The 21,530-nt window shown below is 35.6% G+C and overlaps 1 protein-coding gene across 1 annotated transcript; it reads right to left on the reverse strand.

The window, feature by feature from the left end:
• Positions 1-8,546: 8,546 nt before the first annotated feature.
• On the reverse strand, positions 8,547-10,947 carry LOC137045090 (BEN domain-containing protein 6-like). Its single transcript, XM_067421565.1, has 5 exons — positions 10,777-10,947; positions 10,423-10,564; positions 9,855-9,994; positions 9,173-9,389; positions 8,547-8,766 (listed from the first exon to the last, which is right to left on the reverse strand). The coding sequence occupies exons 1-5, from the start codon at positions 10,825-10,827 to the stop codon at positions 8,651-8,653; spliced, it is 666 nt and encodes a 221-aa protein (XP_067277666.1). The 5' UTR covers positions 10,828-10,947; the 3' UTR covers positions 8,547-8,650.
• Positions 10,948-21,530: the final 10,583 nt, after the last annotated feature.

Here is a 21,530-nt window from a genome sequence, read left to right on the forward strand (position 1 = left end):
TAGCGAGCTACATTGACCCTGCCCTTGATCAAACACAGTGGACCAACACCAGCAGCTGACATGGCACCCCAGACCATCACTGACTGTGGGGACTTGACACTGGACTTCAGGCATTTGGGCATTTCCTTCTCCCCAGTCTTCCTCCAGACTCTGGCACCTTGATTTCCCAATGACATGCTAAATTTGCTTTCATCCGAAAAAAGTACGTCGGACCACTGAGCACCAGTCCATTGCTGCTTCACTGTAGGCCAAAGTGTCTTGAGCTGGGGAATGCGGCACCTGTAGCCCATTTCCTGCTCACGCCTGTGCACGGCGGCTCTGGATGTTTCTCCTCCAGACTCAGTCCACTGCTTCCGCAGGTCCCCCAAGGTCTGGAATCAGTCCTTCTCCACAATCTTCCTCAGGGTCCGCTCACCTCTTCTCGTTGTTCTTCCCGTTTGTCAGGTCGGCAGTCTTCCCCATGATTGCGGTTTTGAGTAATGAACCAGGCGGGGAGTTTTTAAAAGCCTCAGGAATCTTTTGCAGGAGTTTAGAGTTCATTAGTTGATTCAGATGATTAGGTTAATAGCTCGTTTAGAGAACCGCTTCATGATATGCTCATTTTTTTAGATTTTTTGTGTTTTCATGAGCTGTGTGCCAAAATCATCAGTATTAAAACAATAAAAGACCTGAAATATTTCAATTGTAGTGCAATGAATCTAAAATATATGAAAGTTTAATTTTTATCATTACATTATAGAAAATAATGAACTTTATCACAATATGCTAACTTTTAAAAAAAGGACCTGTATATGGCAAATAACTTTAATAAAACATCAGATTTATATTTAAATCAGGTTTATTTTTTAATTGCAAGCAAAAAATAATCAGTGGGGACAATTGTAAGTTTCTCGATTCTGATTTCTTAAGTATTTTTAAAGAAAAAACATCCATTGAAATTAAAGCCGTACAATGAATTTGTCTTGGAAAAAAAAAGAATTCTGCTTTTCTAAACATAAAATTGTTAATGTACAATGTTTTGCAAGCTTTTTTAATTAACTGCAAGAAAACCTCTACAGAATTTTTGTCATAAATGTTACCAGATTATTGGTTGCTTTCTCAAATATTACATGGCTGTATTTTTAGTGCTAGAAGTAAAAAAAAATAAAAAAATAGTCAAAGAAATATTGAAATACTGTTGGTGATTTTGGGTTTTGTTTGTTTGTTTGTTTGTTTTTTTTGTTCTGAGAATCATCCATTAAAGAGTAAGCTACATGTTTAATTAGCAGCGTATAAGGTGGACTAACATTCATAGCATGATACTGTACTCTTGAGTACTTTTAAAAGGGCTACTTTTTACTCCTACTTTGAGTCGTATTTAGGACAGGTACTTTTACTCTACTTGAACTACATTTTTTGACAAGTAACAGTACTTCTACTTGAGTATGCTTTTTCAGTAAACTGTAAAAAAACAAATAAAATTACCAAAAATGCTTACATATTTTATACATTTTTGAGAATCGGCAACCTTTATTCAAATTTGACTATTTTAATGAACTCAAAATTTTAAGGTAACCAGGTAACTTAAACTTTTTAAATATTTTTTTTACAGTGTACTCTTTCCACCACGGGTAAACACTTGGTTATTTTGAAGGTGTGTGTTGTTGTGTTGTTCGAGTGTAAAACACTGTGTCAGATGCTCAACACCCCATTATATGGCATCTTTGGCCTTCATTCACCCCTGTTTTGATAAACTGTAGATGGCAACTTTTTGAAATACACCCTTTTATGTTCCTCTGACAAACACTGCAAAGGGCTGTCACTGTGCGGTATTTCCAAACAAGCGATTCCTGATCAGGAATAGACATAAAAGTGGATTGCTGTGACTGGATTTATGGGGTGTCATTTCAGATTACCCTGGTGTATCCATAGCTGAATATATGAGCGCTAAGTAAAGTGAATGCTTCCCTCACTCGTGTTCATTATATCAGAGTCTGGGATCTGAACTCAATTACAGCGCTTGGATTGAGATATCTACTTTGATGCAAAGTCTCACATCAGATGAGTAATTATCAGAACTCAGCTTACTGACAAGATCAGCGCCGCGCACAGGCCTCAGCTTTTGGTTAAACATGTAATTGTTTTTGCTAAAAGCAAAAACAGACTATTTTATTCTAGGGACAATTTCTAAGGTTGTAAATGACCTGTAAAACCATTTCTGGATGATTTTTGCCCTTAAGCCACATAACCTCTATGAAGATATCAGAGAACAATTTAAAATATTGTTGCAACTCATTCTAGGGCACATTTAACATTACAATCTAAACAAACAAAATCATGCTTTAAGCAGAAGTTAAATTATCTAAACTAATAAATGAAATAAATATGATTACCCTACAATATCCCTTTACAGTTACTGATATCATAAAAATACACTCATTTGCCAAGAATTGTTTGTGTTTTTGTGTTTTCACTGCTAGATTCCAGAGAGCTTCTACTCCATCTGTGTTTGATCATCTCTGAATATGATCTGGATGTAGTTTTTGACAACAACATGATTTTTGTTTAAAATGTTGCTTTTTTGTAACTTACTTGTTGATGCAAAAGGTCACTAGCCAAGAAATCTAGACGCACCCTAGCGGCAGCAAATCTAATCTGCCCGCGAGTGTCGTCTAGCAACTCTCAATACCCTTCTGAGCTGTAAACGCCAAACTCTTGCCAGGCCAATCACATCATGTATAGAGTCAGTGGGCGGGGCCATAATGACAACAGCCGAGTTGCATTTGCGTGCTTCTAGCAAACACAGAAACTGGCGAACGTTACCACAGTGCAGGCTGCTGGTGGTGGTGTAATGGCCCCTTAGTGCCAATTGTTTGACCATTGTTTCTGACCATGTCCATCCCTTTATGACCACCATGTCCCCATCCTCTGATGGCTACTTCCAGCAGGATAATGCACCATGTCACAAAGCTCCAATCATTTCAGATTGGTTTCTTGAACATGACAATGAGTTGACTGAACTAAAATGGCCGCCACAGTCCCCAGATCTCAACCCAATAGAGCATCTTTGGGATGTGGTGGAACGGGAGCTTCGTGCCCTGGATGTGCATCCCACAAATCTCCATCAACTGCAAGATGCTCTCCTATCAATATGGGCCGACATTTCTAAAGAATGCTATCAGCAGCTTGTTGATCAATGCCACGGAGAATTAAGGCAGTTCTGATTGAGAAAGGGGGTCAAACACAGTATTAGTATGTGCTCCTAATAATCCTTTAGGAGAGTGTATATACGGAGGATGCTTTACAGACCAGTTAACCAAGCAAGAGTTGGGCATCAAAAAACAAAACGAAATCACACAAGAAACCCATTAAATAAATTAATAATTAACTAAACTCTGTGGGGAGGAAAATATATATATATATATATATATATATATATATATATATATATATATATATATATATATATATATATATATATATATATATAGCACACAATTCTTCAAAAATGTGTTTCATGCAAACATAACCCAACTCTGCTTAAACACAAAGCATATAGCATCCTTAAACAAATATATACAATGGGGAAAACACAAACAAAAACAAGTAGACTAGTCCGTCAAAGAGGCCATTCCCATCTCATTCGGTTCGATTACTGGAGCGGACTAGAGCAAAAATAACCAAAACCCAACATTTAAACCAAAACTCAAATAACAACAAGAGCAACAAATAGGCTGAGCAAAGGTGAAACACAGTAAACCTTTATTATCCTTTATTAAACACAGTACCTTTATTATTTATATTATGACAAACACCACCTATTAAAATGTTTTAGTCCATCAAACAAACTTATACCTATGTCAAAAGGTCCAAAAGGCGACACATGCGAATCCCTCGCATATGAACTATGGGCTCCATAGAGCTGAAATGCACACATTAAAACACCTTTATTATTCTTCCTAAAACAAACAACATATATTAAAACACTTAAGAGTTCACATAAACTCATACCTATCTCCGCGATCCAAGAGAACCCAAATGCGAACCGTAGGTAAGTAACCCTAACCCAATTTATCCTAATCCAACTAACCCTAACCAAACTAACCCAAACCCAACTAACCCAAACCCAACTAACCCAAACCCAACTAACCCAACTAACCCAAACCCAACCAACCCAACTAACCCCAACCCAACTAACCCTAACCTACTGTTCTCGTTCCTACCACTGATTTTTATACCTCACTAACCACACACCCTCAATTCATGACTTTACTCACTAGATGTCACCTGGCACATACTCATATTCAAGTCTTGATAAATAAGGAATGCATGAAGCTAGAGTAAAAAGTGTGTTTTGTTTGTTTAAAAGCAGAGGGTCTATGGGCCAAATATTCTATGGGCCATTACATTTTTGTGAAAATGATCAAAAATGATATTGCTGGCTGGCAACTTATTGTTTAAAACGCTGGCAGGGAAAGAGTTAAATTAGATTAATTAAAAGAGTTATTTTTGTTCCCACCAATCATGATGACGAAACCACGTTAGAAACCCATAGAGAATGCATTGCAGAAAAATACATTATTTGTATGAGGTCTATGAGAATGGGTGATTCTCAGCCAGAGGGAAATCCCCCAAAAACAGGCGCTGATTGGACTTTATACCCAGAGGCAGGACAGTTTAGATCAGGCCTTGCTAGTGTAACTGTGGCTGAATGAGATTGAAAAGTCCCTTTCACACTTTGGTGGAGCGTCGCCCTAATGAAGAACCCGCCCCTGCAACTGATTAGCTTTGCTTGGCTCAAATAAGGCCATTAGTGGTTCATGCAGCATTTTAGTCACTCAGGACTCAAACCTAAATAATGAAACTGAAAAAAAAAAATCAAATCTCCCCATAAAACATCAAGAATGTTCCAATCAATAAATCCAAAGGTTTGGCCATATTCCCGCAGTATTAGCAACCTGAACTGCTTCCACAATGAGCCGAGTCTCTGTGATGGAGAGAAGCTCTGCTTCACGGATGAGAGAGAAACAAAGCTTTATCCGTCCGGATAAAAGGTACACTCTTAGAAGAAAAGGTTCTATATTGAACCATAAAAGGTTCTGTCTGTGCTACGTATTTCAATCAATCAATCAATCAACTTTATTTATATAGCGCTTTTACAATCACGATTGTGTCAAAGCAGCTTCACAGTGTCAAACAGGATAATATTGCGACAAAATTAGATTTGGCTGTACAGTCGTTCTGGAGTAAACAGTGATGTTATCAGCTTATTTTAATTTATCATATAGCGACAATGTTGGCAGATCAGTATTATAGTTTATAGAATTAAATAAGACCTAATTCATACATTTTATTTGTATAATAAGTTGAATAACTTTAATCATATTTTTAGTGTCCCCAACTGAGCAAGCCAAGCCAAAGGCGACAGTGGCAAGGAACCAAAACTCCATCAGGGCGTGATGGAGAAAAATAAACCTTGGGAGAAACCAGACTCAGTCGGGGTGCCAGTTCTCCTCTGGCCTATTAACACACCGTGTAAGATTATTATTCTGGCAACCTTACAGGTCAGAAATCATATTAGATCGGATTATTCAAAATTTTCAGGGTATCACGCAAGAGACAGATTTATTAAGGATGGGGCGTCAATTACACAAGAGTATGAATACATGAAAGATCGGAATTATTGCGCCGAAGACGGGTTTGAGCATGTCGTGCCAGTGAGGCAAATTCGGAGGAGACACCATTTGACACGGCTCAGCAGACACTCCAGGATGCGTTGGTCATGTCCAGGCAGGTCCACCAGCCGATCCGGACAGGGCCCAGATCCGGGATAAACCTCGGGATAAACCTCGAGACTAACATTAGTGTAGATGTCACTCTTTTTATGATGTAACGAGTACATCAGGTGTTATGGGAAGTGTTCCCGGTTCCGGCTGACCTAGTTAATGCAGCCTAACAATCAGTCAATTGATCTGAATAATGAGAGTTAAAAATGTTCTGTGTGTGTGCCATAGTAAAGAGATGTGTTTTTAGTCTAGATTTAAACTGACAGAGTGTGTCTGCTTCCCGAACAATGCTAGGAAGACTATTCCACAGTTTAGGAGCTAAATAGGAAAATGATCGACTGCCTGCAGTTGATTTAGATATTCTAGGTATGATCAACTGGCCAGAGTTTTGAGACCACAATAGACGTGATGGAGCATAATGCGTTAAGAGCTCGCTTAAGTAACGGGGAGCTAAACTATTTAGTGCTTTGTAAGTAATAAGCAAGATTTTAAAATGTATGCGATGTTTAATAGGAGCCAGTGCAGTGTTGACAGAACTGGACTAATATGATCATACTTCCTGGTTCTAGTAAGAACTCGAGCTGCTGCATTTTGGACCAGCTGGAGTTTGTTTATTAAGCGAGCAGGGCAACCACCCAGTAGAGCATTACAATAATCTAGCCTTGAGCTCATGAACGCATCGACTAACTGTTCAGCATTTTGCATTGAAAGCATGTGCCGTAATTTAGATATATTTTTAAGATGATAGAATGCGGTTTTACAGATGCTAGAAACGTGGCTTTCAAATGAAAGATTGGTATCAAAGAGCACACCCAGGTTCCTCACTGACGACGAGGGCTTGACAGAGCAGTCATCAAGTGTTAGACAGTATTCTCGGTTACTACTTGTGGAGCTTTTCTGTCCAATAATTAAAAATTCAGTTTTATCAGAATTAAGTTGCAGAAAATTACTATTCATCCAATTTTTTATATCAGCTATGCATTCTGTTAATCTTGTGAATTGGTAGGTTTCGTCAGGGCGTGAGGAAATATAGAGCTGAGTATCGTCAGCATAAGAATGAAAACTAACGCCATGCTTCCTAATGATACCCTTACGGAAAAAAAGTATACTTCAAGTGAATTTTATGAAGTATACTTAAGTAATGTTCAAGTATATTTATAAGTAAACTTTATGTAGTAAGTATACTTATGTCAATATTTACTAGTAGTAAACTTGTAAGTGTACTATTTTAATACCGCTTGGGACTAAATTGGCCCACTTGAAGTATATAAAAGTATATGTTTAAGTGTACTATAAGTATAACAGTAGTAAACGTTAAGTGCACAACTAGTTCATAATTTTGTTTCTCATTTGTACTACAAGTGAACTTATGAGTATACTAGTAATTTACTAATGTAATACTTGTAGCAATGTTTTAGTTTATGAAAGTTCACTTTGACATATACTCTCAGTAAACTACTAGTTTAGTAGTTTTATGCTGCAAGTTTACTTTAAGTGAACTCAACGTCATACTTGTAGTTTACTAATTATATATATTATTTTGCTCTTTTAGTGTACTCTCAGTAAACTACTAGTTCAGTAGTTTTATACTGCAAGTTTACTTTAAGTGAACTCAACATCATACTTGTAGTTTACTAATGATATATTATTTTGCTCTTTTTTTGTGTACTCTCAGTAAACTACTAGTTCGGTAGTTTTATACTGCAAGTTTACTTTAAGTGAACTCAACATCATACTTGTAGTTTACTAATGATATATTATTTTGCTCTTTTAGTGTACTCTCAGTAAACTACTAGTTCAGTAGTTTTATACTGCAAGTTTACTTTAAGTGAACTCAACGTCATACTTGTAGTTTACTAATGATACATTATTTTTGCTCTTTTAGTATACTCTCAGTAAACTACTAGTTCAGTAGTTTTATACTGCAAGTTTACTTTAAGTGAACTCAACGTCATACTTGTAGTTTACTAATGATACATTATTTTTGCTCTTTTAGTGTACTCTCAGTAAACTACTAGTTCAGTAGTTTTATACTGCAAGTTTACTTTAAGTGAACTCAACGTCATACTTGTAGTTAACTAATGATATATTATTTTTGCTCTTTTAGTATACTCTCAGTAAACTACTAGTTCAGTAGTTTTATACTGCAAGTTTACTTTAAGTGAACTCAACGTCATACTTGTAGTTTACTAATGATACATTATTTTTGCTCTTTTAGTGTACTCTCAGTAAACTACTAGTTCGGTAGTTTTATACTGCAAGTTTACTTTAAGTGAACTCAACGTCATACTTGTAGTTTACTAATGATATATTATTTTGCTCATTTAGTGTACTCTCAGTAAACTACTAGTTCAGTAGTTTTATACTGCAAGTTTACTTTGAGTGAACTCAACGTCATACTTGTAGTTTACTAATGATACATTATTTTTGCTCTTAGTGTACTCTCAGTAAACTACTAGTTTATTAGTTTTATACTATAATTATTCTTTAAGTGGATTTAACATCAGTTTACTAATTATTTATTAGTTTTGCACTTTAAGTACACTATTATGTTCCTATTAAGGTATTAATTATTATACTTTAAATATACCTTTAATTGCACTTTAAATTATAAGTAAATTCTTATGTACATTATCAGAGGACTACACAAAAATTCACATACTCAGAATTATGAACATGTTATCTTTATAAAATCAATAATTTCAAACAAATCTATTGTATAGCATTCCACATAAACTTAAAATAACAACGACACATTTATTCTCCAGTTCAAAACAAAACAGTAAACACAATGTTTAAGGTAGGGTCATACAAGAGATCAGTTCCTAAAGAAACCACAAATCCAAACAATAATTGTTCAAATATATAACAACAAAATGCTCCATTCAGATGGCCTTCTTTGCAGTAGCTTGCTTGATATAGCTTTCGTTGTTGCATTTTTTTCTTATGATGCGTCTCACATCTTGCATGGTGATGTCAGGGAACTTTGACAGAGCATGGTCTGTGAGTTAAAACACACACACACACACACACACACACACACACACACACACACACACACACACAAGAACTTTTTTTCTGTCACCCAAAATTCATCATCCAGAATTAACACAATAAAACAGTCAAAGTAGCATGTAGTGATATGCAATTAAATTTTCTGAAAACTAATGCAATATTTTCTATATTTACCAACAGACAGCTGAAATTTCCCTTTAAATGTCTAACTTTACACATATAAAAAATTCTCAAAACGTTTTGAATGTTCCATGTTGGAGGTGACAGTAATTTAACACAATCAATGTCACCTCCAACATCGAACATCATTTTGAAAAGTAGAAATGTATGAAAAATGTATAGGAATTTATTTTCTTTTAAAATGAAATTTCCCTTAAATTAAATACACTCACCAAATATAGCATCAAGTTTTGTGCTATCAAGCTGTGGCTTTGATTCCACATCTTTGTGTGCCCCTGACTGTCTTCCTGTCAAGCTGGAATGAGACAGGGTTTCCCTTCCGTAGACAAGTACGGCAAGGTCCCCGATGTATACTGACGGATTTGCCATCCGCAGAGAGTTAAGCTTTCGCTTGGGGACCTTGACATTACATCCTGGCATGAGAAACACCTGAAAATAATTGTCAGTTTGCAAGTGGTTATACATTGTTGTTATACACTAATCTAATGAGATGATAATGAAACATTCCCTGGGATATATATCTATTCATAATCTGATCATTAATGCAAAAAGCAAAGTTATTATTCCCCAACCAAATAGGAAATATAAGAGACATTTCCCAATAAAATGAACTGGGTGCGGAATGCTCCTGTGCAATGTAAGATCCTGTCTAAATCCTGGCCACACTCCTTTTCCACAGCATTGAACATTTCATTGGGAAATATGGGAATGCTTCCTCTATTTCCTGTGGTCAGGCAATATTCATAATAATCACTTATCACGCACATTCACCATGCAACTGAATATGCAGATTTTTCAGGTAATGTTTATATACTGACAAGTTGATTTACTGAGACATTGTATAATGACTTTCCGACATGGACCGTAACACTTATATGCATGTACGATAGTTACCATATCATCAGACAACACTTGAGGAGAAACAGATGCAGAGTCTACTGATGTTGAAGCTGTTGCAGAGGTGGATGCATGAGGTGCGGTAACTGTTATTTGTCCAATCACTTCTTTCAACTGCGTCACTACCGTGGGAAGCTCTGTTAAAAGAATCGGTATATAAATGATTATAAGGAAAAGGCCTTATAACTGCATGTTGACACAAATCCCAAAAATAAATCACTACTCACAACAAAATGTGTTTTTTTTTAAACCAATTAAATATTATTCCAAATAAATACTCATTGACTGATTAAATTGTTGCCATTCAACACACTTATTTGTGCTTTGTATAATATTAAAATGGTTTAATTTGAGTTAAACCCTATACACAACTACCTTTTAATTATTTAGAAAATGAAAATGTGCATTTTCATTAAGTTTAGTAAAGTAAGCTCACACTTTCTGTAGTTTTGCTCTGTTAGCCATTACTGTAGAGCACAAAATGTAAACACACAGTTGCAAAATCAAGTTGTGTGTTTGTGTTCAAAGGGCAGATTATTATTATTTTTTGAATTCATATAATTACCTCTCATGGCATCAAGTATCTGTTTAAAGTCTTCTTTTAGCCTCTTGTTTTCTCTTTTAAGTTCCTTCATTTGCTGTTGTACCTTACTCCAGTTCCTGGCAAGTATGTCCTCATCTGATGATGACTCATTTTCAATAGTTGACTGGAACACAAAGAGCGAAAAGAAAAGAAAAGAAAAAGAAAAGAAAAAATGACTGTGTAAAACAAGATGTAATGCAGCAAGTCACATAAAAGTTAAAAATTACAATTATTTTTATTACATTAAAAATTACTTAAACTCAAAATGACTTATTTAACTTCAACATTTAACTCTTAAGGGTTTCCCTAAAATTTCCAAATCTTAAAATAATTTACCTGTAAAGAAGTTTGCTTTGCCATAAGGTCCTTTTTCAGGTTTTCAATCATTTGGTCAGCTGCCTCTTTTGGGGTACATGTCTTTTTACACTTTTGCTATCAAAATGACAATTTGAAGTCGTTCAATATGGGATTCAATTCAAATTGATTTGTATAGTGCTTTTCACAATATAATTCCAAAGCAGCTTTACAGAAATGCATGTTTGTGTTACAATAAAGCAATGTAATATTGCTTCATTGTAGCAATGGACATTTGTATTTGTCCTAGATTCACATACAGATGCTGCAGAATCTCCACATTATCTCCATACTGGTTTTATCCATGTAATTACCTGTTTTTTGGCTGTTCATTCTCCTCTTCTTCTACATCCTCCATCAACCAACTGTTTGGCTTTGTCTTCCTCCTGAGTGTTTGTTTCCAGATGTCTTCACCCTTTATGAATTGCTCCCTTTTCTGGCAGAGATCCCTGTAGTTGTCTGTCAAAAAAAAGTTGGGTGTACATTGTGAAAAACTGGGTTCTCAGCTGTTCATGGCAGTCTGTGATATGTTTTGCTTGTTTACTTATGTCTAATCCATCAAGATTAGTGATGCAAACCTTAATTAAAAGATTAAATTAAACTTACCACCAAACATTAAAACCTTTGCAGGGAAAAGGGCTGGACAATTTTTCTTTTTTCTGCCTTTTTCCCACTTCACACTCATCCATCCATCTTCCTCCTCGAGTGTGGGACATTGTGTTATAATTTTTGAACAATTTTTCTGGTCTTCAGTACTCATCCAGTCAATTTTACCAACTTCCACGCTCTTATCCTTGAAATAATAAATTGCAAATGCCATTGTTTAACTGCTGTGAGCGAAAGACGTTTTATCTTTATTTTCTTTTTGCTTTGGGGTGTTTGTTGCTGACAACAGCTTGGTGTTAATTAGGCAAGAGCTAAGATTCAGGTGTGCGCGAACGGATCACGTGACTAAATATCCGTGGACGCTTCCAAAAGTATTTTTTTTTAAAATCGGAGATGCATTTTTGTTGATGCAGGTGCTTGCTACATAAATAATGGCTAAGCGTTCTGGACCTTACAAAAGATACTTGGAAGATGACTCGGAAAGAATTCCAAGGAGAACCAGGTTCAGATGGATTGAAAATGACATTATGGTAAGTCATTTTTATTTTTAACATCGACATGAAATCCGAAGTTAATATAAAGGCTACCGACAAATAAATAAATAAATAAATAAATAAATAAATAAATAAATAAATAAATAAATAAATAAATAAATAAATAAATTGTTTGCCCTGGAGATGGAGAAGAGGATCATTCCATGTTCACAAACATTGTTCGCTAAATGTCTTGAGAACATATGGCTATTGAATTGTATTTTTGAAATTCAATTTAAAATATACGAATAAAATAAACAAAGTTCAGCTGTTTGCTCGTTACCTTTTTTTGTAACACAATCTTTCCCACCCAAATTACACCCTGAAAACATAGTTAGGTCTTAAACCTATTAGGTCTTAAAATTTTCGGATAAACCTCAAGGGTCAGCAATATGGATCTTGTAATCTATTATTTGGCTGTAAATAGCAGGATCATTTGGCCTCATTCACACCAGCAGAAATAATTTGTGTGTAAATCGTTCGTAAAGCCGCTCTGACGAAAATTTTCGGATTCATGAAAATATTGCGGAGCCCGGGACATCACCTATAGAAGAAAAAAAAAATCTTTTTTTTTTCAATCCGTTCTCTCAGTTTATAAACCGTGATCACAAATTCTTAAACTGTTCCATCGGTTTAGCAAACCGTACCCACGAATTTATAATCCGTGCGCTCAGATTTGCAAACCGTAGCCTACCCATAGCCTACCCTCGTTTTTAAATCCGTTCCCACAAATTCACAATCCCTACACACGGGTTTGTAAAAACTGTTGGCTACTTACGGATTCATTTAAGAACAGCAAAATCCCAGGTGTTAACGAATCTTATTGTTTTATTGTGTATTATTCATCAAATTATATTACCTGCAGTGGTTCTCTGGAATACAACGATTTAATAAGAATTTTGTGCGTCAAAATCTTGTTTAATTGTAATAATCTTAGCACTTAATTATTGCCGATAATAAACCTGCTTGACATTGTGTAGAATGTTTAAATAAATAACAACTATTATTATTTAGCCTATTGTTATTTTTTAATGTATTTATTTATCAATTAGGCTTATTTTTAAATGTATGATTATAAATGGGTGCACATAAAACAAATTATCATAAAATAATTAATGAATGTTTTATAATTATTATAATTTACAGTTACAGTTTACAGTTTTAGAAATGTTTATTTACTATTAATTTGTAAATTTAATTCATTCAATAAATAAAGATTATTTATTTACAATAGCCTATGCATCGCACCAGGTGGCCTGGTTGAATCTGCCGCAAAGATTGGAGGCGGGGTACAAATCCGTGTTTTCACAAACCCATGCTTAGGCCTACGGATTGTGAAAGCGTGTGCAGACTGCGCACGGATTGTGAATTTGTGGGAACGGATTTAAAAACCGAGGGTATGAGTACGGTTAGCAAAATCTGAGCGCACGGACTGAAAATTCCTGGGTAGGCCTACGGTTTGTTAAACCGAGGGAACATCACGGTTATAAACTGAGAAAACGGATTGCAAAACCGTTGGCACGGATTTTTTTTTCTTTTTTTCTTTCTCCTAGGTGATGTCCCGGGCTCCTTAATACGGAGCCCGGGACGTCACCTATAGGAGAAAAACAAAAACAAAAAACAATCCGTGCCAACGGTTTTGCAATCCGATCACGAATTATTAAACCCTCGGTTTAACAAATCGTACCCACGGATTAATAAACCGTTCCCACAAATTCACGGATTCATTTAAGAAGAAGAACAGCAAACTCCCAGGTGTTAACGAACCGTATTGTTTTGTTGTGTATTATTCATCAAATTATATTGACTGCAGTGATTCTCTGGAATAGCCTACAATGATTTAATAAGAATTTTGTAAGTCAAAATCTTGTTTAATTGTAATAATCTGAGCACTTTATTATTATTGCCTAATAAACCCTGAATGGCATTGTGTATTATGACTGACTTTTCATTTCTTTGTTCCTCTTTTCTTCTTCTAAATGCATGTAGCCTAAATGCAATATGCAAATAATTATAATAATAACAACACAAATTGTTATTAGGCTATTTATTGTATTTTTTTAAATGTATTCACTTATCTATTATTTTTATTTTATGATTATAAAGGGGTGCACTCAAGACAGGATTTTTATCATAAAATAATTAATGAATGTTTTATAAAAATAAAATAAAAAGTTTTTTTACAGTTTTAGAAATGTTTGTAGGCTACTAGCCTATTCCTTCTTAACATGAAGACTTGTTTTGGTGATTTTATTATACTATGCTTTTTGCCCAAAATGGACTTTAAAAGATAAAAATAATGACTAAAAAAATTCTCTCTCTAAAAAAAAAAAAAAAATAGCCTATGCATCGCACCGTAATAGGTGGCCTGGTTGAATCTGCCAAAATTGGAGGCGGGGCCACAAATGCGTGAGTACAGTTTTTAAAAACCTGTGCGCACGGATTGTGAATTTGTGGGAACGCATTTAAAAACCGAGGGTAGCCTATGGTCTGTAAAATCTGAGCGCACGGATTCAAAATTCGTGGGTACGGTTTATTAATCCGTGGGTACGGTTTGTGAAAACCGAGGTAACAGTTTGAGGTAAGAATTCCTGATCACGGTTTATAAACTGAGGGAACGGATTGCAAAACCGTTGGCATGGATTGTTTTTTTTTCTCCTATAGGTGACGTGCGGGGCTCCGTATTACATGGAGCCCCCAACATGACATGCAGTAAAAAACTAGTAGGCTAAATCATGCGCACGAGGGAACGAAATATGATTGCATTTTGGGGGGGAAAGCCTACTCAAAGAAGAATGGTTTCTTTCTTACTTTATTCATAATTTTTATTGAATTTCAAAAATACTAATAAATTGAGTATGTGCTCATCAAATTATGTTTCCACATAAGGATGCAATAACTTGAAATGGAAGGGCAACACAAACATAAAATAAAATGAATTTGCCTGCATCTAGGCTATGATATCTAATGAAATTCAGCACCATCCAATCTATTTACACAAAAAATAGATTGTCTGTTACAATCAATATTCCTGTAGGAGGTGACTGTTTCAAAGGAATCTCCATGTGATGTGCAACAACACTGATTCTAATAATTATTTGGCAACAATTATAATGTAGAATTCATTTAATTTCAGAAACGTTATCTATCCTCTTTGGTCTTGTATTTGGCTGAATTCATGGCCCTTTTTACTTTTTAATTTATTTTAGGCTACTTTATAATTTGCTAAAACTATCAAAATATTATTTAAGGAATTATAAGGAAGTATAAGGAATTTCCTTGACATGTCATCCTTCCCATTTTTTTAAAGGATGAGGATGATCAAGACAATGGGGATGACCAAACAAACACTAAAGACATCCTGAGTAATGCGTCCAGCAGTGGCCCTGACAAAGTGGACAAAGACAGATCCTTCAGGACCAGTTTATTTTGTGCTGACATTCAAGAGGTAAATACACAATTATACACATATCACACATATCTTTCCTTTGGTTAAATACCTTTTTCATTCACTGATAATATTTCCTTTCATTTCATTTTTTTTCATTTACAACCTGTAGAATGAGGAAGACCTGTCAGATTCTGAAGGAAACATGCTTGATTCTGAAGATGAAAATTATGTGGAAACAGAAGACTTGATGGAGGGTACTAGTGGAGAAAACGCATCTGAATTAACAGTGGTATGTAGTACATTCTGTGACACAGTGTTTTGTAACAGTTCACGTAGACCTGTTTGGCCAAATACGGAAGTGAATTGACAGACACAAATAGAGTATTCTGCATTACCAACCCATGAAAGCACAAATATAAACTAATGACAATATTGAGACCATAAAAACAGATCATTCCTGGGCAATTCAAGAATGTACCAAACCCTGTTATTTTTATTTTTTATACCCTGTTATTTTTGGTTTGCAGCTAGGATATGATAAAGTGATTTAAAATGAAAAGAGTGAAGCTATTTTGTGATTATCGAGGGTAAATATTTCTAGGAAATATACCCAAGAAAGGGAAAGAAAATAAGATGGACTGATATTCCTGATCATTCTGCTGCTGCTCACATTTTTAAATATTTTGTCTCTCTGTAGGGGATTGAAGATATAGCCATTACTGGTGACAAGCCCTTGTATCCTGGTGCACCTCTTTCAAAAGGAGAAAGTGTATTAATGCTGATGTCTTATATGTTACGGCACAATTTAACAGGCAAAGCACTTACTCACTTACTGGAAATGTTTAACATAATGTTTCCAGGTCTGATCCCATCTTCCCATTACCTTTTCCACAAAGATTTTGGAAGTTCCTCTAAATTTGAAGTACACTTCTATTGTGAAAGTTGTTTAAAATACCTAGGCGTCAGAGGAGACTGTCCCTCTCAATGTGACACTTGCAATTCAGAATTTGATGCCAATTCAAACCTTAAGAATGGATTCTATTTTCTTGTTTTGCCCCTGTATGCACAGATTCAGCAGCTTTTGCAAGAATATGGGGTAAATCTTAATGAAAAAACTAGAACAAGTGGGGTTCTCTCTGACATACAATCTGGTGAAGAGTATCAAATGTTATGTGACAGTGGAGTTCTTGGAAAAGATGATTTGACACTAATTTGGAATTGTGATGGCGCACCAGTATTCAAAAGTTCTAAATGCAGCATTTGGCCAGTTCAGTGTCAGGTAATTGAACTGGAACCAGAATTGAGAAAAAGTCACATTTTGATGTCAGCGTTATGGTTTGGGCCAAGTAAACCATCCATGCTAACATTACTAACACCATTTGTTAAAGAAGCCTTATTATTAGAGACTGAAGGTATTGACTGGAAAGACGCACAGGGAAACCAGCATGTTTCTAAAGTGTTTGTGGTGGTGTGTAGCTCTGATTCAATGGCTCGTCCAATGCTTCGTAACACAAAGCAGTTTAATGGTTTTTATGGTTGCGACTTCTGTTATCACAAAGGTGGTAAATCCTATCCATACGATCAACCTGAACCCAAACTTCGAAATGAAAGAGATCATTTCAGTCATGCAATGTCAGCTTCAGATAATGAGCCAGTATTTGGAGTAAAAGGGCCATCTCCTTTAATGAAGCTTAGTCATTTCCAAATGATAAATGGTTTCATTCCTGAATATCAACACAACGTGTGCCTTGGAGTCACTCGGCAACTGTCCACATTGTGGTTTGATACAGCAAACAGTGAATCCCCCTGGTACATTGGCAAACAGACAGAAGAGGTTGATATGCGACTTTTAAAAATAAAACCTCCTGTTGAGATAACTAGGACACCAAGATCAGTGAATGAAAGGAAGTTCTGGAAAGCTTCAGAATGGCGAGCATTTCTCCTATTCTATGCCCTCCCTGTACTGAAAGGCATACTCCCTGCCAGATTTTGGAATCATTTGTTTCTATTGGTGTTTGGCATATATACATTACTCCAGGATAAGATCAAGACTAGAAGTGTATTGTTGTCAGAACTGGCTCTTAAAAAATTTGTAATAGAATTTCAAAGAATATATGGGAAAGACCACATGACTTTTAACATACACTTGCTCACACATATCGCACAAAGTGTGAAACAGTGGGGACCATTATGGGCTACGTCAGCCTTTCCATTTGAATCCAATATGGGTACTCTATTAAAGTATTTTAATGGAACACAGAATGTCCCTTCACAAATAGTTAGAAAATTTATGTTGTGGAAAGAATTGCCAGAAAAGGCTAAACATACGAGTGCAAAGGTCCAGTCATTTGTTAAAGAACTTTATTTTAATAAGCGAAGAACAGATAAATGTGAAAAAATAAATGATAGTGTCCAGGTTTTTGGGCATCCCCCATGTCAGGAAAACATCACAACTTCATCCAGGCTTGCAATTTCTAAGTTATGTGGAAATCTAAGTAACTGCTTCTGGTCTTACAGGCGTTTCTTGGTTAATGGAGTTCTGTATCACACTCAAAAATATGATCGTCTGAAGAAAAGATATAACAGTGCTGCATACTTGAAAGATGGTACATTCTGTTTAATTAATGACTTAGTCATATTTAAACAAATGTGTGCCCATCAAAGCCCTGCATATTGTGCATGTACCAAACATTGCTGTGCTTTAGTTGAGGTACTTATTAAATCTAGCAGGCCTTTATGTAAGGATTCACAAATAAATGTAGAGAGTACTTTTGTACATGAGGTTAGGAAGAATGTAAAGATCAGTGCCATCTGGCCTGAAATGATAAAAATGAAATGTGTTGTTGTTGAAACAGTTGACAATTTATACATTGCACCTTTGCCAAATCTATTTGAAAGAGACTAAAAAAGCAGTCATTCGTCATATTATTCATAGTATTTTAGTGTTGTATTGGCAATAATTTGTTTCATAAAAAGGCTTGCTTATTTTTCTATTTGGCTTGATGATTTGTAATGAGATTTAAAAATGTATCTCCCTGTATAACTATCTATAAGTTCATTATTTTCCATAATGTAATGATAAAAATGTAACTTTCATATATTTTAGATTCATTGCACACCAAATGAAATATTTCAGGTTTCTAATAAAAAAAAATAGCATATTTCATCCGACCAATAAAAGAAAAGTGTTTTTAATACAAAAAAGGCAACCTTCAAATAATTCTGTTGTTATGCACTCAATACTTGGTCGGGAATCCTTTTCCAGGATGTTTCTACTCCAGACTCAGTCCACTGCTTCCGCAGGTCCCCCAAGGTCTGGAATCGGTCCTTCTCCACAATCTTCCTCAGGGACCGGTCACCTCTTTTCGTGACACTCGCCACACTTTTTCCTTCCCACAGACTTCCCACTGAGGTGCCTTGATACAGCACTCTGGGAACAGCCTATTCGTTCAGAAATGTCTTTCTGTGTCTTACCCTCTCGCTTGAGGGTGTCAATGATGGCCTTCTGGACAGCAGTCAGGTCGGCAGTCTTACCCGTGATTGCTGTTTTGAGTAATGAACCAGGCTGGGAGTTTTTAAAAGCCTCAGGAATCTTTTACAGGTGTTTAGAGTTCATTAGTTGATTCAGATGATTAGGTTAATAACTCGTTTAGAGAACCTTTTCATGATATGCTAATTTTTTGAGATAGGAATTTTGGGTATCATCAGTATTAAAGCAATAAAAGAGCTGAAATATTTCAGTTGGAGTGCAATGAATCTAAAATATATGAAAGTTTAATTTTTATCATTATATTATGGAAAATAATGAACTGAATATGCTAATTTTTTGAGAAGGACCTGTAGAAGCTAGTATGAGTAAATTATGTTACAATACTCTTACACCTTGGAAGAATTGCCAATAAAATCATTAAAAAAATATGTTTCTGTGTCTGTTAGTTTCACTGTGTCAATTTCATGTTCAGTTACATGTTTATTTTATTTACTCTATGCTATTCCACCTGAAAGCTTGTTACTATATAAACTTGAACATGTTAGTCTATAAGACATTGTGTAATATTATGTTAAAAAGTATTAAGAAATAAAGTAATAAGTATAAAAGTAATAAACAACTCAATCAAAATAGTAAACACAAGTACAAGCCAATAACACTTAGAATACTTACTTATACTTTTAAGTAAATCTCAAATAGCAAGCATAGGCCAAATATACTTAGACTTGTCTGTCAGTATAAGTCAAGTATACTTAAGTGCAATTTGAAGTATATTTCTGAGAAGTACATCTGAGTAGTACATATAAAGTAGACTGGAAGTAAACTTTCTTATTTTTAGTTTAAAAGAAGTATACTAATAGCACACTTGAATAAACTTCTTTTTCGTAAGGGAAAGTAGATTTCAATTCTTTCAAGAGGAAAAAAAGAAATCGAATCTTAACAGAATAAGAGAAACAACACAGAAAATTCATATTTTGTTTATCAATTTATTGTTTTATTATGGTTTTGTTTCCAAATCTTGTTTATTTTTTCTATGTGACTTTTAAATTCCAAAAATATATTTTCTTGAGTAATTTCCTCAAATGCTTCTGTTGTTTATTTACTGGAAGTATTAATTATGTTCTCCACTAACCTAGAAACTGGTCCATTGCTCTAACTTATATTGAGGGCATGTTACATAAATTTTGGCGAGCCTGCCAGGAGAACAGTAGTAGAAAATATCTTGTGAACAGGTTCCTGAAAAAAAACGTATAATACACTGATTATACAAACCTGAGATCGCATTAGTTTTAAGAAACATGGATATCGTTGAAAGTTAAAGTTGTGAACTCTGTGATAGTTTGTGGGTTGACTGACACAGAGCTTGACGAAGACCTAGTTGAATTTCTAAATAAGCACAGACTTGTTAGTAGACATCTGAGAGTAGATGACCCAAAGTCGCCTTTTCATAGAGATGTCATTGTAGAATATGAAAGCTGTGCTGTCCTTGAAACTCTTGAACCTATGTTGCCGTACACTTTCAGAAGCCCTCATTACGTCTTGTAGGAATATGTATGTTCCAGCAGTGAGTCGACACAACAAAGCATTCCAGAGACCCCCTCTCCAAACCCTGAACCAATCGTAAACTAATCAAGGATGCCCAAACGGCCCTCACCCTTTATCTGCATTATCTCAAAACCAGCACATGGACAACATGAGTCACGCGACTTGATCACCCTTTGTTCTACAAGCGTAACAGCAGGCACAACCTCACGAAGAAGGGACTCATTTATTACCGACAGACATAAATTTAAATCGTTATCAGGACACAGAGTCGCTAAGAGCTTTTCGAAGACCCAAAAGCAACACAGACATAAGACAGACACCTCATCGTCCCCCTCCTTCCTCGACCCGCGCATTACAAAGGCTCTTTGAACATCACACAAAGACACCATACCAATGCAGACACAAGGAATAAACTTAAACCTCACATTCAATAACAAGAATGAATCCACCCAACAGCACCTTAAACATATACTAAGGTATTATGTATATTTTCGTGTAACTTGTGAAGTTTCTCTGTACGCTAGACATGTATCACATATGAATCTTTACTATCTTCTACTCCCATCATGGGAATAGCAAACTGTTTGATGTCTATGTGATGGATAAATGATTCTCATCATTTTGATGCAAGGTAAATTTGTGTAAAATGTACTGTGATCACAATAGGAAAGTTGGTTTCTTTAAAGTGTTTAATCAGACATTACACTAATGATATGCTTGAACAGGAGAAGGACAGGACACCCGCCCACAACAATATCTCATTGGCCGGAGACATCCCTAAGGAGGGACCTTGGAGCCTGTTTAAAACTCCCGGGCAAACAAGATATCTTTGCTTATTATTTTGCTTCGTGCTTATACTGAATGCCATGGTTTTGCAGTGACCTTTGCTTTGATCGTGCGGGCCTTTCCTGCCTGCACACAATGTAACAAGCTACCCAGAGCTCTTCATCATCACCATACTGCAAAACTCTGTTTGAACTTTGCCAAAGAAAACTTCCTGGAGTCTACGCAGCCGCGCCTCCCATCATGTAGCAACCAGCTAGTGCCAGGATCCGGCTTTTCATCCCGCAAAACCATTTATGTGTCCCTCTGACCACAACAACTGGTTGACTTCATTACAAATAAATGTTATAACTGTATTAAGCGAGCTCCCATTGTCACAGTGTGTTTT

The sequence above is a fragment of the Pseudorasbora parva genome, chromosome 17 (genome assembly GCF_024679245.1).
Source record: "Pseudorasbora parva isolate DD20220531a chromosome 17, ASM2467924v1, whole genome shotgun sequence".
Taxonomy (NCBI): domain Eukaryota; kingdom Metazoa; phylum Chordata; class Actinopteri; order Cypriniformes; family Gobionidae; genus Pseudorasbora; species Pseudorasbora parva.